General features: G+C 47.7%; 1 protein-coding gene across 2 annotated transcripts in view; it reads right to left on the bottom strand.

The window, feature by feature from the left end:
- Positions 1 to 22,029, bottom strand: part of LOC100649529 (protein O-mannosyl-transferase TMTC2) — a 213,315-nt gene that overhangs the window by 147,585 nt on the left and 43,701 nt on the right. For both annotated transcript variants that reach the window (XM_048405484.1, XM_048405485.1), the window contains exon 3: positions 16,267 to 17,816. In XM_048405484.1, the coding sequence (XP_048261441.1) occupies positions 16,267 to 16,352 (86 nt within the window). In that variant the 5' untranslated portion in view covers positions 16,353 to 17,816. The remainder of the gene's footprint in view (positions 1 to 16,266; positions 17,817 to 22,029) is intronic.

The raw sequence follows: 22,029 nt of genomic DNA, 5'->3' as shown, positions 1-22,029 counted from the left end.
AAAATAATAAGTCGACACTTCGTCAGAGAAGCGGTTCCATGTCGGAGTTTCATTGTCCCAAGTACGAAAACTCGATCAAAAGGTTCCTTGTGCAGCCACGTTTTCTCCTGTGTGCTGCAAGCACCATAGTTATATTTTATTTATATTTACGCACAGGCGAAATTCCCCAAGAATTGATATTCTTGGTACACGGGGTTGATACTTGAACCGCGTATAAACAGATTTAGAATATCTCGAACAGTTCGATTGGAATTGCCACATAACCTGAATAACACTGTTGCGAATCTTTAAGAAATTTCAGCCTGCATTTTGTTTATTATGTTCATTTATAGCCAGAATGCCTTTGTAGCATTCTGGAATCTCGTTTCCGGCACGGGAATCAGCAATTATACATTCAAAGGTTGCAACGTATTTAAGCAACTTTCATGGTTGGAATGTTTTTCAATTTATTTCCTTCTCCTCGAAGAGAACGTCGTATAATCGTTCTTCGTCCGTTTTGAATTAAAGCGTTCATAAAATACAGTTTGCCGTTGTTTCCTGGATGGTAATGGCGTTCATCAGAAAGCCAAGTTTCACGTCGTAACAATTTACTCGAAAAAAAGGGGGAACTATTTCTTTAAAAAGTTTCCTGCGCTTTTGCTTTCCGTTTAAACTCTTTAGAATCTTCGTGGTTGCTGAACTATCGCGTTAAAAGAAAGAAAAATCTTTCAATGTGGTTATTTCTCCGAGCTTTCGTTAAAATCGTCAATCATATTAAGTCTGTGCTTTGATAACCCGTAATATAACAGTTTTATCCGTCCTTGACGTCGTACGAAATTTTTTCCGCCGAGAAGAAGGAGGAAGAAAATTATACGCGCGATATACGAATGCCAGTCACGGCGAAGGGATCTCCACTTTACTGTTTTCGGGCTGCTTCGCTGTCCTAAGCCAGCCAATTTACGGTGCAAACATTAAGGTCGTCATAAAGTAGCGGCAGTCTTAAGATGCTATAAATCGCTCCACCCACACATCCTTCTCGCGTCGCAGCTCGCCTGTCAAGCCGGGTTCGCGCGCGTCTTCCTCTCGTTCCTCGTCTTACGGCTCGAATCCGCGAAAGCCCTTGACGAAGCGTACCAACATCGGTGTATTTCACTTTCGCGATGTAATTTCTCGAGCGCGCGTGCCGAACGAGCTTGGCCAGAATATCGCCGCTGTACCCGTCCACGTTTTTGACGTTGAAGAAACGACGCTTGAATTTGTACGAGTCGGAACAATGGCGACGTCTTAAGGCCGGAACGGTGTTGAATTTGAAAAAAATTGCCGAGATGTTCTTCCATCTCGACTGCCTCTTATTTATCCCTCGCACAATATTCCGCTCGAAATACATTCCGTGTCGCGTCCCGCGGGACCGGAATACCGCGGAAAATTCCGAACGTAATAAAGACGAATGCCATGTACTCGGTGTCCGTTCTCGTGTTATGAATTATTATTAAACTTCTTCCCTTTCGGATACATTTTCGTTGCAATCCGTCCACACAGAGCGCGCGAATGCCGCGTACCAACGAATCGACACGCTTCGCCACGTATGAGAAATCAGTGTTTTGTCACCGACTGATATCGAATCTCAATGCCGTGAATCGCAGTAACTCGCGCGACTGTTCTGCTGGGCGCGAGAAATGGGCATGCGTTCCAGCTGATAAGCTCGCCACCTCGGTTTCATTGCACAAAGAAACACAGGCGGATGCTCGGCAAGGACGAACTTGGAAATAGCGACGGTGCAACCAGCGCGCGAGTTAAATTCCTCTTTCAGTCGTTCGTTCCGTTTCGCAGACGAGAGAATGGCGGAATCGAAGTTAGCGAGACATCAAACGGGCCGAGTCGTTGTTGGCTTTGCTTTTGAAGAGGATGATCGATATATTTGCCGCAGCGAAAGGGAACGACAGTGACTCTGAGTTCGGAAAACGTTTAGTTTTCCATGCAAATTACCGTGAAGCATTTTAACGTTGCACAATGTCGTTTCACGCGTTTCGCTTTATTCTCTACGCGTCACATTCGACGCCTGGTCGGGGTTCTAGTTCGCATTCAAGAGCGTTCCTTTTTGTTCGAAATAAAAGAGGGCTCGGACGAACTGATGCGCTGCTCGTTTTTAGGTCTTCGTTGGAATAGAGGTCGGTATCGGGAGAACGGAACGTGAGCGCACACGTGACGCGGCTAACTAGCACGGTACGTGTGACGGTATAAACATCCTGGTGTTCCGTGATGAATACGGCCGGTAATTACCGAATGGTAATTACGCTAAAATGATAATGACGCCGCTTCCAGCGTACTGGTAGCATGTTTGCCAAACTATTCTATAATTTTACTACACTGCCGTTGCATCGTATACATCCAGTTAGCCCTATTACACGCTCCAAACTTATTAATAATAACAGCGCTAATAACAATAATAATAACAATAAGCAGAGTCAACAATAGCACGATGATCGTAGTGCCATCGATTTGTATAGATGTACGCAAATTTCAAACTTGCGGTTTCCTGATTTAATTATCGCATTATCCTCGTCGTAGAGCTATCGCCGCTTGCAGCTTCATTTTTCGAGTATTGCGAGCCAGCATGTACGTTTAGAAAGCACGCGCCGCGACGCGCTCAATTGAATTCGTTCGTCTGTTCGTTTGTTCGCCCGTGCAAATAGAATTTTGCGACTGTTAATTTCCATAAGCGGCGCGTAAATACTTAGGGAAATTGCGTCGGACGAGCGACGCGTCGGTTTTTCGGTAAAGGGGGAAGGTGGTGCACGCGAGCGACAGCGATGTTTCTGCAGCGTGTTCGTAATGTCGCAAATGGGATGATAATAATTATTACAGAAACGAGCACTTTGCGGTGAACAACGGTGATCGTGGTAAAACATTAACGATAATGGCATCGTTTTCTCGAAATTGCCGTGGCGGCGGAATCGCACGCGCTCCCGAAGCAACGCGTAATTTTATATAGTCCGATGCTTAACGTCCATCTACTCGATAATCGCGTGCCGCTCGTGGCGGTCGACTAGCCCCTTCTCAAGACGTTCAACTTTCCATCTTTTTCCACTTCGTGACCTCTTGCCCTGTACGATTCGTTAAGGTATCAGCAACGCGACCACTCTCGCCGGAAAATGTACGCGGATCTCTTAACGAAGGGACTTCGAACTAGCTACCTCCCTCGTCCCTGAAGTTTCGACGGCGCAATTTCGCGGGACAATCGTCGCACGACGAACCATCAATGACATCGAAAGACCCAGAATACAAACGCGACTAATTGGAACCATGGCCCTGGCCAAAGTTCACCGGGGCAACCTCGGTGGAAGGGAGAATGAAGGAACACGTAATACCCGTTTATAAAAGCCTTTGTAAGCGAGAAGACACGCCGGTCTGTACTACCCACCACCTATTATGCGAGGTGGTCTGTAATTAAATTGGTAATTAAATTATAACCTGACCAGCATCGATCGATTATTTACGTAGCACGTTGCTCTGTGACGTCGCGACCATGCGCCATCCAACAGACGGATTTTGACATTATTAACGTTGCCCTCTTTGCCTCTCCTCCTAAGTCCTCCTCCCTTCCTTGTATCCTCTCTCTGACTTCCCATTTGAGATTCTCATTCCTGGCACGATAACGGCCAGGTAACCGAGACAGTGCCACCAACGAAGGAACCTTGGAAGGGAGCTTCGTGGTTTAATTATCTTCGCCTTCATCGTGGAAGCTGCAACGACGACGACGACGACGAAGGCTCCGTCGTCCGTACCAGTGGTTTCCTTTGCTCGACGACGTGACACCGTTTCTAATTCTCTCTTCCACCCGTCCCCTGCCCTCCTCTGCCAGCCGATTACATTATTAATATCAACGCCCAGGCCAGGCAGGCGCCCGGGTAGACCGACAAGTTTTTGCCAGACGCGGCAATTTAAATGTATGTATGGCGGAATACGCGAGCACACGGAGAATTCGAAATTATCAAGAGAGAATCGAACCGCGCGACGGTTCTGCCGAGCCTGAGAGATGCTTCTCTCCCTTCGAGACCTGGCGATTCCACACGACCGACTCGTGGTGAACGACATACGAGCGTGAATAAATAAAAACTCGAGCAAGCAGGAATATCGGAGGCTCGAAAAGCGACCGTTGAAACTGCACGGTGATAAAGAATTGATCAGATAGCCGTAGCGAGATTCGAGGCCGGACCTTTTCGTTGTCAGACGAACGCCCTACCAATTGCGCAATCTAGATCGTTGGAAGATATTTCCGGTCTAATCTTTGGAAATGGCTACCGCCTACGGCTCGACCGATCTGATAAACACCGCCTATGTTCTCGACCACGCAGGGAAATCGATCTCGTGAAATCAGCGTAAAAATCCCGCTATCTCCCTCTGTCCCTAACTCGAAATAAACTTTCGACGAGCTACCACTCGGCTAAAGTCGAGGGATAAGGGCGATTAAGACGATTTTCGAGATAGTCGCGTGCAACTTTGGAACGGATAGCGAGCAAACGATCGTTCGAATCACTTTCTCCCCCTTCGTGAAAGAAATTCCAATTTCCAATTTCGATCGAAATCGTATTGCGTTTAAGGACTAATCGCGTTTCTGCGAACGATGATAAGCGCGATCAGTTTCAAGAGTGGACGCATCGACGCACGCTTAGCTGATTTGATTTCCGCAATTTCCTGGGGAGCCAGCGGATTGTCATGCGGAACGCGAATCGAGCTATAATTTAGATCGTGCGTCGGCGAGAGAGCGAGAAACGGCAGGGTGGTGAGAAGGGCCAGCTCGTGACGGCCAGCGGTCCGACTGGGATAAATGTGAGAGACGAGACAGACAGAGAGAGAGAGAGAGAGAGAGATGGCGAACGAATTGACAGTGCGAGAGGGTGGAAAGTGGGAAGCGGTAGAGCGGAAAATAATGCAGCGTGCAGAATTACAAATTACACGCTACAGAGGCACTAGGTCCCTCCCCGTAGTAGAAGAGGAGCTCTGTTCGTTCCGTTGATTACACAAACAACATTCGTCGTCGCGCAGAGAGTTAGAGGGAAAGAGCTAGAGGAAGAAGAGGTTGTAGGGAAATAAGGGATGAGGACTGCGCGAGCGGGTGGTATCAAACGTAGTCGTTACAAAGCCGGCTATTAATCTTTATTACAAACAATCCTCTGTGTTAATTCCGTGTAATTTGCCGGCAGTCATGTTCCACGACATTCTCTGCCTACGGGATGTCGTATACGCGTTGCTTTCTCGCCGACCGCGACGCGTTTTCGATTTAATTGTCTAACTCCCCGAAGGGAACTACCGATCGTTCCCTTGTAAATTGTTACAACGCGAGCAGGGCCTGGATAGAGCTGCGTTGGGAATATAGCTCATAGTAAATATCGCTAATGTGCAAATATTAATACGGTTTATTAATACGATTCTGATTGATTACCTTTACTTGTGAAAACAAGTTCGTTGCGGCCGCGTGGACAATTTGATTCCACTCGTTTACCCACCACACACATGCGCTAAAATACGTTCGTATCCTCGAAGAAACTATTCGCCCGTGATATTATCTTTTGATTAATTCGATCTACCGAGTACCATTACGTGGCAAGAAATACCGGTAAACACGGAATCACTTTCTAGTATGCAAAATAAGGTTCTTATCGTGGCGCCATTGAACGTAAAACCGAGCAAAATGTTCGTACGCGGCAAGGATGCGGTTTATTTAAGAAGTATTTACGTCACTGTTTATCGAATTTTCTCCACGCCATTTGACCGTATCTACGGGCGCAATTTTGCCACGATCTAGATTTACGCGAACCGTCGAGAATCGTCCACGAGACCCGGAAACGGTCTTTCCCACTAGCTCTAGCCCCGGTATCTCGATTGACCAATATCTCGAAATAACAACGAGCAAAGAATCTTCTGGGGATGTTGTTCGAAACCGATAAGGAACTAGTAGTATCCCGATATTCTGCCCCTCTGTCCAACAAGCTTCCGGTCGCTTGTCCGCGAATAAGAGGCAGAAAAAAGCGAGCAAAAGAAGGAACTCGAGTTTTACGCTTCAACGTACACGTTTTAGCGCGCTCCAAACATCTACAAACACCTGCTGTATCGACTACATCGTTTCTTCTACGACCGTGGTCTAGCTTCCACGTTAGCTCCTCGGCAGAGACCTCCCTTCGGATTATAAGGCGGCACCGACCTAACGTTCTTTTTGCGGCAACATGTCCGAACAAGGCGGGCATCGATTTCGCATCTTCGTGTCTCGCTCGTAAGAGCAGAGCGCACACTAAGCCGGCGCAACCAGACCAGAGGGAAAGGACGACTTCCATTATCCGTGCTCTACTTTCACGCTCGACGTTTCACACCGCACTAGCAGCCTGTCGTTTGCGGAAAGAGTGAGTCGTAACGCGACGAAATTACCGCGCGTATGGCCAACGTGAACCCAAGCTTCGCGGCCTTAAACTTAAGGGCGGATGGACGTTCCGTGGATATTACTTTTCTATTCCCGCCATCTGGCAATCGACCGGGATACGTTTCTACAGAGCGTCAAATTCCAGGAAACTTCGATTCTTTAATTCGATGGATTACGTTCCTCTAGCTGGATCATCGTCTAGTTAATAAGGTCAGTTAATCATTACCGGTTAGTTGGAAAATCCGTAACGTTCGTTGATAAACAGCAACGTAGTGAAGTAATTGCGTTATTCACGGAGTTGGTTCAACTTTTATTGGTTTTATCAACCACCGGATGCATCCTATCAAACGTCAGATGAATTCAACGCACGCACGCGTTAAAGTTTCACACGTTCCCATTCTGTTTTCCATGAGACGTGCTTTTTGTTTGCTCGACGAAACAAAAGTCGAAGAAGCTTGTGGAATTTCTGGACCGATACGTAATCGCGTGGTCGCATTTCTCCTCGGCCACGAAAATGAAAACGTTCGATCGCTAAAGGAACCTCGTTAATTTAAGATACACTTTGCGATGGAACTTGGGCGATGATGATATTGCAGCGCGGACTTAGCAAGTCCACGAAATCTTGCCAGACTTGGCAGACTTAAACGGCGTAACTTTCACGGAACCTATACAATATTCGAGTCGAGACATTCTCTTAATTATTGCAAATTATTCATGAACTACGTCGTAACCGCGGAACAGTCTTCGGTGATACGCTTAGGTTAGCGACCACGTACACCGCGTCTTGCTGACGCGACGATTAGGATGTTCAAAGGGCGATGCGAAATTCTTCGCCTAATAACGATGTCGAGTTCATAGGGAGAGCAAACAATCTCTCGAGCGTTTTTCCCAGCTGTAAGTAGCTAGTAGTCGTGTTTGAGGACTAAGCTTGGCGAAAGGTAATCTATCAACAGATTAGGCAACTTACTCGCCGAGTAGTTGCTCCTAACAAACGACTTCCAGCATAGCCATTTTTCTTGCCACAATTCCCGGAAACGGAACTTCAGATATGTAAGAGCAAAGAATCTTCCCAACGAATTCAGTCAGCGAATCTTCCTGCCGCCCTAAAAGAATCAAACTGTTGGGCAAACAGATTTCTTCTCGCTAAGTCTAACGCGCAAACGAAGTCTACCGCCGGAGCATCGTGGCGAACGTTCGAAAAATTCTACGAAAAAGAGTTGAACTTCTCCCGAGTCGGTTAGACCAATCTATTCCAAGTTCGTGTCTACGTGTGTCTACCGCTAGCGAATGTTAGCGAGCGTGTGGGATCGTGGATTTACACGGTTGCATCTATGTTTCGACGCTATCGACATCGGGACGGTGTGCAGCGAGTGGTGGCGGCAGAACACGATTTTGAGCTCTTTGGTATCGAACATCCGGGCAAGCTTGACGTTAGACTATATACGGCGAAGATAATCCACTGCTAAGCTCGCTCGATTCGCAAAGACTCTACCGTTTGCTTGAGGATTTGCTATTTCGCTTGACTTCCTTCCGCCCATCGGTCCCTCCTTCTCTTTCACTTTCGGTACACCTCGCCTCGGTATTTCGACTATTACCACCATCGTTGTCCCGAAACTGCTCGACGTACCAGTTTTCCCGGGGACTCGGCGAAACAGTTGCTGGAGAATTGGTCGAGAAACGGGATAGAGACAGCGAGGAAGGGCGAAGACACGAAGAGAGAGAGGGAAGAATCGAATCGAAGGCGTAGATGGTCTAACGAGTAAAAGGCAGAAGAAGAAAGAAAGATGAAAAGAAAAGAGCGAGATGGCGGGAACGTTTTGTTGCCAAGTGAACAACGAAACGTTGTTGTTCCGAGCAGGAAGCTCGCTGCCACGCGATGATAAGAAAGAATTCGCTCTTTATCTCGGTAGGCGGCCAGCTTGCAACGCGAAAATCCTTCCTGCGATTTTATTCCCGAAACGCCGCCTGAAAATAATTCTGCATCCTGTCTGCAGAGAAACCAACGTTCCCTTCGCCGGGAATCTTTATCTCGCGAGGGAAAAAATAAAAACCTTGACTCTATGGTGGATAGGAAAAGAAAGCTGGCATCTCGAATTGAGCTTGATCTTTGTAGCGTACCGTGTTCACGGGGCTTGTAAATTCTTTGAAAGCGATAACAATGCGGATAGAAGGCATCTGAAGATAGTCAGTCGATGGAGATGCCGTGAAGCATTCACGAATATTTTTGATACATCAGCCTGGCCAAAGCTATCGTTCCTAGATCTTTGATTAATGATTTCTTGAAACATAGATGACTAATTTAATTTGGATCAATTATATTTTAAAATCTGTTCACCGCGTCATCTTCTACCTGCTACGTTGAAATTCACAAAACAAAATTCGAAGTTTGCTAAAATTGCGCATAAAATTCGACTAGCTCGTTTCGAACGAGACATATTTTTCGCAACTCGCAATTCCATCGAAACTTGGTACGATCCGGTACGACAAATTTCTTTGCCAACTCGGTCGGTGCGCTTAACAAATGCATTGAATGAATTTTAAACGAAAGGAAATGGAAGAACGCCGGAACAGAGGAGGAAGAATAATTAATTACCTTTGATATCGATTCATCATTCGAAATTAATGCTAATTCACTTCGGAAGATTACTCCTTCCCTTTTTCCCCTCGCCCCCGATGATAATAAATGTGAACTTTTCATGGCAAAATGGCTAAATGCGACTCCCATAGTAGGCTATTGATCGATCGGGTCGGATTTATAGATTAATAAATCGCACGAGTGCATTCATTACCGGCTCGCACGACACCCCGTCCAAAATTGCTTCGAGCTGATACTGTTTTCGCGGTGGTGCGATGGCTGACCCAGGAAACGAGGATAAAAATGGCAGCGCGTGCCTCACGTCGATTCGTTCCAATTCGATCGACTGCCGATTTCACGAGAGATAGAGAGAGAGAGAGAGAGAGTTGTTATAGGATGGGAAAAGAGAGGAGAGAAAAAAAAAGGGAAAGCGAGAGGCCGAGAGAGCGATACCACCTGGCATCGGCCAATCGGCTCGATTATATCATCGTTTCACGCGAACAGCGCGCCAAATATTCGATTTTCATGTGGTGGTGAAGGAAATCCAATACTTGCCATCGGTTTTTCCCTGACGTTTCGTAATTACGTATTCATCGCAGCATAAAAGAGAAATTTGTCGCCTAAACTATTCTGCTCTAAATAGAAAATCCCCGTGGCTTATGTTATACATAGCTTAATTCGCCTATTTTTAAAACCGACCCGAATCGTCGATGTCTAAGCATTGTTTCGCAAAGTTTGCGTCATTTTCGTGTCTCGTGACGCGCAGGTCGCGTGATCCTACGTTAGGTAATCGCGCACGAATTAACCATAGCTAATTAGTTTCGCGACGCACGCGGTGTAATTGCAGCCTTGTCCCCGCATCAATTTGCCAGTCTCGGTGATCTCGGGCGCGAACAGACACAAACAAGAACAGAAGAAAATAAAGCGCGCTTGCTCGTTCCAGTGTGTACAGTGGCTCGATTAAAATATTGCACGCGGCGCGTATTCAGACCGGAACTTTGTAGCACCGTGGAAAGAGCGAGAAGTTGCGGCTCGTATTCAAGGCAACGGATGCGCGTTTCACCATACCGCGGATCATGGTTTCTTCGAAAAGGAATCTCCGCGAGCAGCCGACAGAAATCTCTTACCGGTATTGGCTGGTCAGTGGTCAATGAATGGCGCGTGGCACGATCTGAAAGAGCGAAATACAAAAAAGTACGAGTTCTTGCACGGTTCGCTTTTCGACCATCCACCTAGACGTATTCATCGTCTTTGCCAGCCAACAAGAAGAAGACGAGGAAGAGACGGCGCTGGCATGGTGTTTGCAACCATTTTTCGCTACTTCGCGGAAAGAAAACCGGGTAAACGATGAACAAACATTCGTCGATACATCGGTTCCTTTCGCCAATGTACGAATTCAAAGAGACCGCAGCTCGTATCTTGCCATCTAATCCAACGTAACTTTGATAAACATAGAGCTTATTCTAGGCTGACGTTGCCTTACAAACTTCGTACTACTTTCGTTTCTCAAAGCCTACCTATCGAAGCGTAGCGTTCACCGCAGTTGTATACGTTCTCTCGCCTGTACGTGTAAACCCGCGACATTGGGTCGTTGTAATCCCCTAGCTCCACCTATCGCATGGTAGTAACCCCCCGCGGAGGGAGGATGTATAAAGGATGTATAAATACGTCGGATTTCTATTGTTTTCCGATCTTCGGAGCACGCTTCCATCAACGACAAGTTGTATTTCATGGGAACCGTAAGACCCTATCAAGGCCAAGAGCCCGACGATAAATAATCTCTCTGCCCAACTGCTTGTACTCTTTCTGGCGCGATAAAACGCATCGATCCAGGGCCATTCTGTCCCGCAGGATAAATGCTCGTCGACCGGGTGTGCACTGGCCGAGCTATACCCTCTATCGCATCACACGGAATGGCACAACGCTGTGCAGCTTTATTCGTTCACAGTGCACAACGTCGTCCATCCGCGCATACATAAGCGCCACGCTGTTGGCCGGCACGAATAAATAAACCGATATTCCGGTGACGGAATTGCAAGAATTTCAGCCAGCAGCCAAATGACGAGGTCCAACCGGCAGCTGCGCCAACCGTTCACGCTCGACAACGCGTTCGTGAACGACTCTTTGTTTCGACCCTTCGCGTTTGTTCGTTCACCGTCAGCCGCACCATGCCATACGATCATTCTGTGAATGACCATTCCATCATGGGCTCCTTGATTACCGGTCGATGCTAGAATCTAGAGTGAAGAATTAAAGATACGGGTGCCAGCTGTACGAGATGTCATATCGACGGGGAAACAATTTCCACGATGACGAGTTCGCCGAATGAAAGATGTTATGATACGATGCGCGAACTGACTGTTCGCGCGGCATATCGCGGGAATGAGTGAGAATGAGCGATAAAAGCCGATTGATTTCTCTTAATAGGAGCACGCCGATAGAATAGAGAGCAATGCATGTGACAAATAGCTCGAATTTGTCATCCGGAGAAAAAGCATTGTTATATCGGAGAGCAATCGATTTGTACTAGTCATCGTCCGCTATAGTACTAAGAACTAGGCAAGCGAGGCTCGTCGAAACCGTATGACTTAAAGACACGCGACTTCGAACGATCTTAGAGATGCTCGAGAAATTCATCCATCTTCAACGGCAGATATCGTTATTGCAAAAAGCAATATTAAAACATCACGGCGTACGACCAGATTTTTGAATTCCGTCGCCTGCCATAGCTCACCCGCACGCCAACTCTCTTTCCGTCGAGCTCATCCTGAGAGCGCGCTCATCCTGCATTGTCAGTCGCAGCTGACAACGCGAGTGGAACAACGAGCGGATTTGCATGCGATCCAAGATCTATTACGCGCGGCCAGAAACGCTCGCAAGCGGCACGGCACATTTTTCTCTCTGCGCCTCTCTTTCTCTCGTTTGCATTCCGTTTTCAGCCAGCGTCGACCGATTCGATTCGAAGCTGCGCGCGCTACCAGGTTAATTTGAGTGGAAATCCTCGTTTCGGCCCGCGTCCCGCTCCGCCCCTACGTTACACGCACGACCGGCCAAACGATGCAATTTTTTAATACTCTTGGATGACCGGCCGTTACAGCAAACAGGCGGTAGACGACGCTCGCTCGTGTTTTCCATGCGGCGAAGGTTAAACGCGATGTAGAGAAATAGCCATCTTCCGTTCCTGGAAACCAGCGACCGTAATTTCTGATATTGCTACGCGTAATTGATTATCGGGAATTATCGATTCGCGCGGAGCGTACACGGGATGCCGCTGTCATTTTCGCAAATGTAACGGACAAAGTGGGGGAACGGTGTATGGATTTGTCAGGCGCGAAACCAGTAAAACGATTCGCGGTCCCATCGATGAAATGAAACATTTTTCCGTAATGTTCGACTACGAAGAGAAATTATACGAATGTGGTAATAGGATGATGATGGCGGCGGTGGTGGTGGTAGTAGTAGTAGTATTGTAACGCGTTGAACCGATGGAAAACGAGCGTTCGACGTACCGACGGGAAACGGTTGGGTGTAAAACGAATGTACCGTGAAATAACAGACTGCTCGAAAAAAGGTTTTAAAAGAGCTTAATTCCATTATTTAACGAAAACATAAACACACACGCGCGCGTGGTCCACGCAACGACGACGCACTGGTTGCGCGTTGTTATTTTCTCGATACCCGTGATACCCGTGTGCAAACGTGTTTAAACAGTTCGCGTAACACGTTTCCCTGGCACTCCATTCCGCGAGTAGACTTTTTTACGGATCAACTGGGAACAAAAACACTTGGAAAACAACCCGTTTGGTAATCGATTTCGATTATTTATACGCGCGAGGTTGTACTTGTTTCCAGTTGGAAAATAGTACGCGCTTTCTACGCCCTGCGCTCTCTCTCTCTCTCTCTCTCTCCTTTTCTTTCGGTTTCCATCGAAAGACACGAAATACCCGGTATCAACAGCTCCGTCAATTATTTATACGTTGTTCGCTGGAAAGACGCGTACGTCTTCTAAAAAGTCCGCGCGAAACTAAAATAGTAATGCTGTGGTTTACATTTGCTGCGACCGAATTGCCCTCCACCGCCGAATGCTGCTGCCGTATTATTCACAGGCATCGCTGTAAGGGAAAGAGAACTAAGCCTCGAGCCCGGTAACTTTTCTTATTCCGAGCTCGTAGCACGTTGCTGCGAGCGGCTCTAAGTGCAAGCACGCCCGGCTGCATATCTCGGAAATGCGTCGGTTTACGAGATTAGGACTCGACTAGACGAGAGGATAGAATGTAACCGAAACTTTTTCCCTCGTTCTCGTACATTTTATCCGGCGGCCGCGCTGGTCCTCTTGGTCTTTTCGCGCGGTTACCATCGTCCTTCCCTTCATCCCCAAGTTCCTTCGCGGTGACCGAAAAAAAAAAACGCTGAGCAAATAAATATAGTCAGGCCCCGTATTCTTTGCTAAGGTATTGTGGCCGGCGCGACGCAGTAAAATACGATGCTTTTATTATCCCATGAGTTTTAGCATGGCGCAACGCGGCCAGAATAAACTCTCGAGACGGGGTAAACTGCGGGAGTAAAACCTTTGCGCCCAGGCTAAACCAGACGGGATCTTCGGATCTCGTATCTCCTATTTATCATACAAACTTTTCTTCATTTTTTACCCGACCTGACACCGGGGGTTACCCTTCCGGGCTCCGATCCGGCAGAAATGGCGATGGATTTGGCGCGATGAAACCGAACCCCCGATACAGACCAACACGAACATCGTACAGTACGTCGTGTCGCGTCGGTGAGTCAAAGCCGCCAGAGAGAAAGAATTTTTTAACCGCGTGAAACGTCGTTGGGCAACTTTTTGCGATTGTCGCGATGCTAACACTGCGGCAAGGGAAGAACGGAAACGGGAAACGAGCAGGAAAACGGTGAAAAACACAGTCGGGAATGAGAAAGACGAGGTTAGCGCGAGATAGATCGCGCGAGGAAGTGAAAACGAAAAAGAGAAAGATGGAGGAGACCAGGCAAAAACGGCGACGATGGAAACTCGGCTCTCGTTCATAACTGGACTCGACTTGATTATGGTCGCCACGAGCGCATTGGCCGTTTTAGCTTTGGCGGTTGCATCGAACGAGGTGGCCGCTAATGGGCCGGATATGGGTGAAAAATTATCTCGGCTTAATGCTGGCGCCCGTTTTTCGTTATTAGCCGGGATTTTAAGGTTCCATAGAGAGTATCGTGGCGGGAGACGACAGTTCGTCCAAAAGAGAGAACGGTAATGAGAAAAAAAAAGGAAAGAGGAAGGGAAAGAAAAAAATTGAGAGAATGAGATATATCAACGACTTCGCTGCCACATCTCGTTCGTAAGCTGGCCGCATTGAAATTTATTCAGCGATTAAACGTTTGATCGTCGGACCAACCGGTACACGCAATTCCATTAGAACAGGCTGGATGGTTGATTTCTAACGCGAACCCCGGAATAAACTAATTCGTACGATTAGCCGGTAGCCGCGTTATTCCATTACACTGGGTCCAACTATTTATAACTAGAATCGGTATGTATCGAACGACAAGAAATTCCGGCTGTCTGCTATTTTCGTTAAATAATACATTAAATTTGAAATACGTGACTAAATAGAGAAAGATAAAAATACCAATAAAACGTAAAAATACGTTACATTACAAGGTCATGATCAAAGTTTAAAGGGAAAGAAACTGCTGACAGCTAACAGAAATGTTCGATATCCCGCTCTTAATTGTAGAACATCTGCAAACGGCCAAATTCGTTCACAATGCCAACGTGATCGAAGCAGTATATTACGAAATCACCCCCTAACTATTTCATGATTTATCAAACACCGTATACACTTAAGGGGTGGCAATTGATCGTATCCGAATCGAGCCGATTCGGCGATGCAACAAAGACCAGCCGCGCGGTTCTTACGCTCGAGAGCTTATCGTCGAAAATGCAGGCGAATAAATCGGCGCGTTATCGGCTATACTGTCAATGGGTGGAGAGAAGTTATCGGCGGTGGACCGTTGCACCCCGTGAAACGTTCACGGAGGCGCGCTCGCGCGATAACGATGCAACAGATTCCCATCGATGACGCCAGAAGTACGTAATCGGGCTTGGTTCGGTGAGCACACCGACCTCGCAGCTGATCGACCCGCAACTACGATGTCCTGGAGATTACGGGATACTCAATTAAGGGATTCGGTATCATAGAATTCAAGAGCTTCGGATTAAGGACGCTTATCGCAAGAGTAACTTCAGATTATACACCGTCGTGTTTCGTCGTTGCATCCTGCGTGCCGAATTCTATCTATTCGCCCGCCACTCCTGAATAATATCGCGAGTTGTAGCGATTATTCGCACCAAGCAGCGCGTTATAGGTTTTCTAATGGCTGGTGAAATTCCGAAGCGTCCAGCGAACGTTGCTTTTCCATCGAAATTCTATAGAGACGAAAGAACGGAGCGAGATACAGGAATACCGTGACGAATGCAATCGATGCCAGATACTATCGCAAGGTAACTGACTTTCGATCATGAAAACGTATAATTTCAAAGCAACTGTACAAAAACAAGTAACGCTAATGCAGCGGCATATGATTTGCGCCCTGCTACCACCGTTAGCGTAGGTAATTAGTAATATCTGATTAACTAAACCGGAATGGAATCGGATTAAATGAAATCGGAACGCAAATCGCGGGACCTCGTAAATCAGCTTATCCAGCTGCGACTTGTCCTTTATTCATTGTGTTTGAGCTTATTTGCAGTTACATTCTACATTTACCGTCTATTGCTCCGGTGCCAATAAATATCCTATCATTATCGTTGTCATTAAACAGCCTGTCGTGCCCTACAGTTGATGATTAATTTTAAATCCCCATAAATCACCTATTTAAATCGCTCGTTCGCGCCGTGACAAGCGTTCGATGACGCGTGTTATTTGATGAAAATTCACGAAGGCCGATGCCCTGGCCCTATCTATATCGTTGTCCTAAATTCGAGATTCCAACCAGTCTACTACTCGCCTTTGTATCATTTACAAAAGTAAGAAAAAGAAGAGTAGGATACACGCGATCATCCTAATATGTTTACAACGGAGGATATAAACAGACTCGAGCTTTTTCTTTCGTCTGCAATCGAATACCATGCAACGAGAACAGCGCAAATGTCAAGATTCTTATCTAAAGTTCGAATGTAACTATTTGAACGCATTAAAATATACGTCGATATACCAAGGAACGTAAGGCCACGAAACAAGGTCGAGGTAAAGCAACAGTGATAGTGTAAAAAAAGTGACAGTGAACTCACCGATCATCGTAGACGAAACCCGCTTGCAGGGTGTTGCAGTAGAGGGCCGTGGCGACGAGGGCGCAGGCTACGGCTAGGATATCCATGTCACATCGTGGCGAGGACGGTGGCGGCGGCAGCGATGTCGACGGTAGCGGCGGTGACCTCTTAACTTGTTGCACGTCCGCGGGCCTTCCTCCTCCACCACCTCCACAGCCCCTCCTTTTCCACCTCCTGGCTCCAGCGGTTCGCCGTACGGCGGTCGAGACGTCCGCCGGACGGTCCAGCGACCGCCGCTCTGACGCCTGCCCGGATGTATCTCGCCCGGGACGAATGTCGCTGACACGTCGCGAGAAACGAGCCAGTAATCAAGCCGCGGCTTCGTCGTGCCGTGACGCGCGACGTGAAACGATCTGATCGGCCGAATCGTCGGTGATGCTTCGGAGACGACGTTCGAGAACGCGCTTCTAACGCGGCTAACTCGATCGTCAATGGTCGTGACGTCAGACCGTCTGTGGAACGGTGGCGCGGAGCCTGGACATCGGTGCTCGACGCGCCGGATTTCCGGGGAACACGCGACGGAGTGATCGCGGATCCACTGGCTGCGTATTATCGTCCCGCGCTCCGAACTCGCTCCTACCTTCCAACGTATTCTCCTCGAGTTTCTTTCTACCAATTGTCAGCGAACAACCACTCTCCGGGACACTTATCTCGACGATATCACTCGTTGACCGATCGCGTTCTCCGTTTGATCACTGCTGAACGCGACTCGAATCGCGATCACTTATTCGCAATTTCCAGTTCGTGCCGTTCCAACGATTTTCGTGCAATGTTATTGTAATCGAAGAGCAACACACGCGACCGCTTTCCTCGCCGCGATAAACAAGACTGGTGCGACGCGACAAAGTCGGTCACTATTAACGATGTGTTTTCGGGCCGAGATTCACCCGACGTTTTCTCCCGAACGAGCTGGCGAGAATGATACGTACAAGAAGGTTTTCTAATTGTAAGAGAAACAGTGAATTCGGTATAACCGCGACGCGGCGCATGTTCCGAATGCGGAACGCCAACTGTCGCGCGCCCCCCGAGGACGAGCGCTTTATAGAAGCGGGAGACGGGCATTGATCGGACAGGCGCTTGCGCTTGCCCGCTTCTCTGCTCTTTCTCCTCCTCTTGCCTCCTCCTCCCACCTCCTGCTCCTCATCCTCCGATATGTTTCCTGGTCCTCCTTCGCTTCTCTCTTCCTCTTCTCTCCTCCTCTTCTCTCTCTCTCTCTCTCTCATCCTGGGTTCTCTTCTCTGCATGCTTCTCGACAACCTTGCCACCCACCATCTACGACCGGCCGCGTGCACGATGCCGACCACGACCACGACCGCGACCAACGGACTGGATTAACCGCAACCCCGACGACGCGACGTTGCTGACCGATAGCTGGCCTTTTAGAAAATGACGCGCAACGTCGTCTACGGATCCTCCGCCACACGCGACGCGTGCATCTATGAATTCTCATCTTAGACTTTTTCGAACGTCTTGCGATATCGCTAGGTAGATACCAGTTGACTGGAGACACTCTGCAAGAATAATAGTTACGTGTCCGCCTTTAGTCGTTGAATCAGAAGAATGCTGATACGAGATAGAGAAAAATGGGCGCAACGATTGTAATCGCGCGAAGGAAGAAAAAGATGGATGATGAAGGAGAAAAAAAAACGCGCAGACAACAGGTGTTAAAGAGATTCAGAGATTTCTTTTCTCCGCGAGTTAGATCGCTGGTCCGCAGGTTGGTATCGCGATATTAAATAGGGTTGCCGTGGCTTGTAACGTGCTCTCTGTCCCTCGGTGTTGCCGTTTCAGTCCTCTGCACCCTCAAATTACCACGATTAATCACTATAGTCGCGAATAATTAATTGCGCGCAAGGGGCTGCGTGAAGCGTACATTCGTCATGAGTATTGTTTTAACCGTTGCAGTTGCGCTCGGTGATAGTATACTTAGTCGTGGCGTACACGACTGCACCCATCTCTCTTCGAACGAAAGACATTCTCGCAGAGTTTTCAATTAACCAAATGAATGTGCTAAATATCGTCCTTTGCATCGGATAATGTGTTATTCAATTGCAACGCAAATTATCCGTACCGTTTTCCGCGTTACCTCCGCGTAATCCTCGCAGTACCGCATGGCCTTTGTTCAGGAAACATTAAACGCGATTCAATAGGGACGAATAAGAAAGCAGCGTGCCCGTTTTATATAATCGTTAGATTCGTTGCATCGATCTACTTTCGAAATTTTATCATAGCTATTCGACGATCGCGCGTGTATCGTTTCGAAGCTTTTAATAAATAACCGCGAACAAGTTAACGTTAAACACGAGCGTGCAATCGATCCGCGATTAATATTAAACAGGCGTGGACAATGAAACGAGCTGAAAAAAAGCAATCACGAGAGAAACCCTAATCAGCCTGCTTACCACTTAGACCCCTGTCACATAAAGCACGACACATAAACGTGCTGGGTAATGAGAGTCGATCGAAAGTCAACGAAGGGACCAGAACGGGGCATGGGTAAACAATTGTGCGCACGGAATGGGCATCGGCCGATTATATACGGGAAGGAAGGGTCGAGTGTATGAGGCGACGTATATTACGCTGCACGTGCACACCATCCCATTGGAGCCACTACCCTCCAAGTGACCTTTGTCCACCTTCTTTCTGTTCCTCGTCCTCGTGACCTACGGAGCTCGATGAGCGATCGCTCGCGAGTATCGACGCTACTGCACGAGTCACGAACATACCGTTTTTGCCAATGAAATATCTGTCTATAGCTTCAGACGCGTCGCGTCATCGCGAAATATATCGTAAAAACACGTTCTCCCATTAAATTCGAACATAATATATTCTTGCGAAGGGTCACGTAACACCTGCACATATTCCCTCGTAATTCGCACGAGCTCGATATCGACGCGACCGGCGCGTGCTGAATCGCCACAACGATCGCGTAATCAATTAGATAACGAGCCTTATACCCGGCGGCTTAGGGGAGAAAAAATGTTTCTGGAGTTGGAAAAAAAAATATTACCTTCCGTTGACCGTAATATAAACGAAGCGAGCGTGTACATCGCGACGGGGCACGACACAGCTGTGGGGCAGAAGGAGGCAGAGAGCGTACCGGAGACGTGTGGCGGCGGTGGGTCGCGGTGGGATGTGTGCGGCTAGGCTACCCTGTTATTTGTCCCACGCGCTGGCAGATTAAGATAATGGGCTAATGCGGACCCTCCGCGCGGTGTGCTGTTCCCGGCGACCGATGGTGGCAGCTGGACATCAGTATGTCGGCGGGGGAGGAAGGGTAGTAGAGATACGATGACCGGCGACCACGCGATCCTCCCGGACAAGCCCGGTTATACGCGCCTCGTTGCGAATTATCGTGCGAAGTAATCGCGGGGCATGCGCCCTTCACGTCGGCCTCCACCGCAACCAACTCGCTCGAATCGAAAGCAACTCGACAGACGACTGTTACATGACACGGCTCGCCTATTACGACTCGTATCCACAAGGGCACCGAGACTCAATTGTCGTGCTAAATATAGATTCTAACTACTTGTTTCGCGTTTTTCATCGGTGATGAGACATTGTCACGGAAATACGTCGGATAGATGGAAAGATCGTCAAACGATTGTTCCGACCACTGTTTCGAATATTTGCATGGAGGTACTTCAATGGGACGTAATTGGTAAAATAGACCCTTGATCCAGTTTTCTTTTCTCTTTTCTTTTTTTTTTTTTTTTTCTTATTTATTAGAGAATTCAACGGAACTAAGAGCTAGTGGATATGGGGAAGTTTACAGGACACGCAGTTCTGTTGGCTACAAGTGCAGGGATTCACGCGAGATGAAACCGCCCTCGAGAGTTTCACGCCTCTTACGCTGGCTTAAAAACTGTTAGAGGTACAAAAAGCTTTTTCCGGAAGCTCGTGGATTTAGATTAAAAAACTTAACGAAGGAAAAAACACTTTTGTCTCTTTGGTTATTAAAATGGTAGAGGTTCTATGGAAACCACCAGCGCGTCGGCGGTTGGAATCCACCGGTGAACTTTAAAACAGAGGCAACATTTTCGATCTTGTTGCCGCGGCGGTCAAGCACGACAGTTTAATCGCGGAAAAAAACTGTGACTAAATGGATCTACCACGGTGTGTACTACGATCGTGCTATAAAAAAGGAACACGCGTTTCCACTTAAAGGGACAAGGGTCGCCTGCGATTGTTCGAAACGTCGCTACTTAGAAACATTTCGTACGATTCGTTTCTCAAATCGCTTTTCGCGACTTTTACACCGCGCAGCTTTCATCCCACAACGGCGATAATATCTAAATAATTCGAGCAATTTCGGCCATTCGAACGCATAGATGAGGTAACACTGACGTCGTTAAGGACGAGTCGTTAGCAATCGGTAACTCGGTTTCCCAATTATTTGCAGCCACGTTGGAAATCGAATGCCATTTGATTTCGCTGCAAGGAAATTAATTCTGATGCGACCGCGCCGGATCGCATGCGCTGGAACGTAAACTGGGTTGCGCTCCAGGCTGAAATGGTTGATCGAGGGGAGAGGGGAAAATAATAGTGGAAAAAGATGGAAAAAGAGTGACCCAATGGATTTGACGGTTTCGATGCCGATAACTGTACGACTATAGTAATCCTACCTGTTACTTCGTTCCGTCACCTTTTAGATAGCGAATTACTAGGCGAAATTTCGCAGCGGAACGATCTCGAAGAGGAAATTGGTATATCGGGTAGGATTATGTTGGCTCACGGCACCCTTCGGCACGCAGCACCGCGTTTACGATTTACGCTTGAAATAGAAATTGAATGGTAGCGAGTGGAAATAACTTTTAGTAAACGCGAAATTAACGAACCACGGGTGCAAACGCGAGTTAGCGAAACGCGTATCCGAAATACATCGTCCGATTAGAAACAATTTTCGGTGATCAACGAGTTGGTCGTTTGGTTGAAAAAGGTATGACACGTAACCGTTGCGTCGGTGAAGTTACATGGACAGCCGGACATAGCATGTTGGGGGAAAAAAAGTCAAGCAGAAACAGAGAAATACGTGGTGGGAATTCGAGTACGTCAAAATACAATTTGACGCGCGAATTCCACAGAACAATAGAGAAAATACTGTGATTTCTAAATAAAATTCTATAAAGGTTGACGAGCTCGTAAATACTATTTCGGGCGTGAAATTCGGCCGAAATACTCATCTTGGAGCAAACGATCGGGTTCTCATGGCATGATTCACCCGAGCCCCCTAAAATCGTACGAGCTACCATAGTTGACGCTATTATATAGGTGTCCGCGGACAGCGTTTTAATCGGCGAATTGGTACGGGCGGGGAAAAGAATTGCTCGGTAACCGGTATCAACGATAGTGATTATCGATCGACACGCGCATTTTCGACGTTGGGACGAGAGAATAGAACGCGCCCGTGGCTCGTCCTCGTTCCCTATCGAAACTGCCGCGTTACCGCGTTGCCGAGATTTTTCCGATATCCGTGCCGCGGGCTGTGCGAACGCGGAAAATTCAACGCCATTATTCGAGCACGCTGTTGCCGGAACGAGCAGAACCGCTCGTTCGTTCATTCGTTCGTTCGTTCGTTCGTCCGCTTGGTCCCCGTGTGTACGCGTACGCTCGGACGCCGTTGTAACTACAACGTTCAATGTTGTTAACAACTGGTATCAAGAGTAGGTTCAACACGGCGCTGTGAAATCTATGAGGCCTTGTCGCTGACACGGCAGCGCGCGT

Source organism: Bombus terrestris, chromosome 4 (assembly GCF_910591885.1).
Source record: "Bombus terrestris chromosome 4, iyBomTerr1.2, whole genome shotgun sequence".
Lineage (NCBI taxonomy): Eukaryota > Metazoa > Arthropoda > Insecta > Hymenoptera > Apidae > Bombus > Bombus terrestris.
The sequence above is the reverse complement of the archived record's forward strand: the minus strand, read 5'-3'. Positions and strand labels throughout refer to the sequence as shown.